This window comes from Borostomias antarcticus (assembly GCF_949987555.1).
Source record: "Borostomias antarcticus genome assembly, chromosome: 2".
Taxonomy (NCBI): Eukaryota; Metazoa; Chordata; class Actinopteri; order Stomiiformes; family Stomiidae; genus Borostomias; species Borostomias antarcticus.
This window is the reverse complement of record NC_140235.1, coordinates 25,094,286-25,096,114: the sequence shown is the minus strand read 5'-3', so window position 1 is coordinate 25,096,114 and position 1,829 is coordinate 25,094,286. Positions and strand designations below refer to the sequence as shown.

The following is a 1,829-nucleotide window of genomic DNA, read 5'->3' as shown; positions in this document are numbered from 1 at the left end:
CACTGAACACCTGTGAGCTGGTTATGGTAGGAGCTCCGTCACCTAAAGTCACTCGAACCGAATTACGACCCGGGCTCACAATGCCCTCTCTATTGGAGGACGCCGGTCTCTGTGCTCGGTGACGTCAGCTACCTCTTGGCAGTCAGTCAGTTACTTTGGGAGCGGAGCCGCTGAGAGATAGCCTACACAAGTAACCAAGTAGGGGTAGAGAGGGAGCACGAGAGAGAGACCGGGAAACGTTCCCAACTACAGTCAACTATAACGGTAAAACGGGGATATTTTTCCACTGTCACGACGGAAGAGTAGAACTGATTTCACCCCGGAGCTGGGGGTAGCATCAGCGCCAGACTCCCGCAATGGATAGAGTTTTAACTTGTCTCATCGCTGCGAGCAGTTTTCTGGTTTCGGTTCGAGGAGAAGTATTCAAAGGTAAGACCTTTTGTCGTTACCGGTGTGTGTGTTTGTCTACGTGTGTGTGTACGTGTGACGGTGTTGGGAACATGTTCTCTGAAAAGGAATTTGTAGAAGTGTAACGGTCCGTCTCTCTCCGTCGAGGAACGCATTCCGAAGTTGCCTTGAAGGCACTCTTGCGGAGCACACAACAGAAGTTGTCCATAGAAACGGCTATTTCATACCGTCTACATTTGTCAGTGTGTATAAGAGAAAGCATTTTGAGAACATAGATTTATTTTCGTATTAACAGCGTCTGAAGTATCAAAGGCAGGGTCGTGCCCACCCATCCGCGCAGCTAGGAGAAACTTTTATGCAGTCAGCCCTGTGAAACGCGCCTTGACCAAATACAGAGACGGAGCCGTAGAATGTCGAGATTTCCTTCCATTTTGGATCTTAGGTGCTCGGTTGTAGACTATCTTAATAACCGCCTTCATATTTACCCCAGTCTGTAAAGGAGACAGCAGGCCAGTCGAACACTACAGCTTTGTGCTGACAGCTTCCTCCGGAGGGGAAATGGGCTGAGAGCGCAGTTACTTTGTCATTAAGTTTTCCTATGTTTCTGAGGCCAACCGCATTTATCAATCCCTCCCCTGCTCCCAGGCTGTGTCGGACAAACTAGACCCTGGCCGAGGTCTGTGTTCCCTGCTCTGCCTAGTTGAGAGAGTGTGTGCGTAGCCTATGGGGTGTGGAGAAAGTTGGTAGATCTGCTCTGAGAAGCTTATCAAAGCAAGCCGTTACTTTTAATAGATTCTAATCCTGTTTTTTACGTGGGGAGGTCTCGCAGCGTCTCCTCAGAAGAACTGCCGTCATATTAAGAGACGTCTGAATGAAACGGGATATTGGAGCCAGATGTTTATTTAGGCTGCAGTGTACAGGCCCGTCTGGTGTCAGTATGGATGTAGGCTGACAGGAGGTCCGTGGCAGAGAGACAGCGCTGAGTGGAGAGGGTTTAGAACCCCATAGGGCAGAGAGACCAGTCCAGGAGGACCAGGGGAGACCAGGCGAGACGAGGGTAGGGGCAAGGCTACTGGAGAGACTGGACACTGGGGGAGACCAGGGGAAGAGACCAGGGTGGGTTCAGGCAGAGAGACTAAAGAAGACGGGTAGGGCCAGCTATCTTACACCGGCTTGACGTTGCTATTGATAGGCGCGCGCAGGCTCCTGCTTGCCGCTCTGCTCTCACAAAGACTTGGTGGAGCCTTTAATAATGTCTCACCCCTATAATATGTTTGGGCTTTTTTTTATTTTTATAAAGGCTTGACATCTGTTATATTAGAATTGATTCGAATAGATTAAGTAAGAATAAACATTTAATTCTAGACCTAATGATAATGCAATATCTATTAGCTACGTATGCCTACTATTAAGGCAAACAT

The 1,829-nt window shown here is 48.8% G+C and overlaps 1 protein-coding gene across 1 annotated transcript in view; it reads left to right on the top strand.

The window, feature by feature from the left end:
- Positions 1 to 336: 336 nt before the first annotated feature.
- The window catches only part of LOC311318019 (receptor-type tyrosine-protein phosphatase mu-like), a gene marked incomplete at its 3' end in the record, with an annotated part of 215,199 nt that continues 213,706 nt past the window's right edge, over positions 337 to 1,829 (top strand). The window contains 1 exon segment of the mRNA XM_084449200.1: positions 337 to 429. Within this exon segment, the coding sequence (XP_084305326.1) occupies positions 357 to 429 (73 nt within the window). The 5' untranslated portion in view covers positions 337 to 356.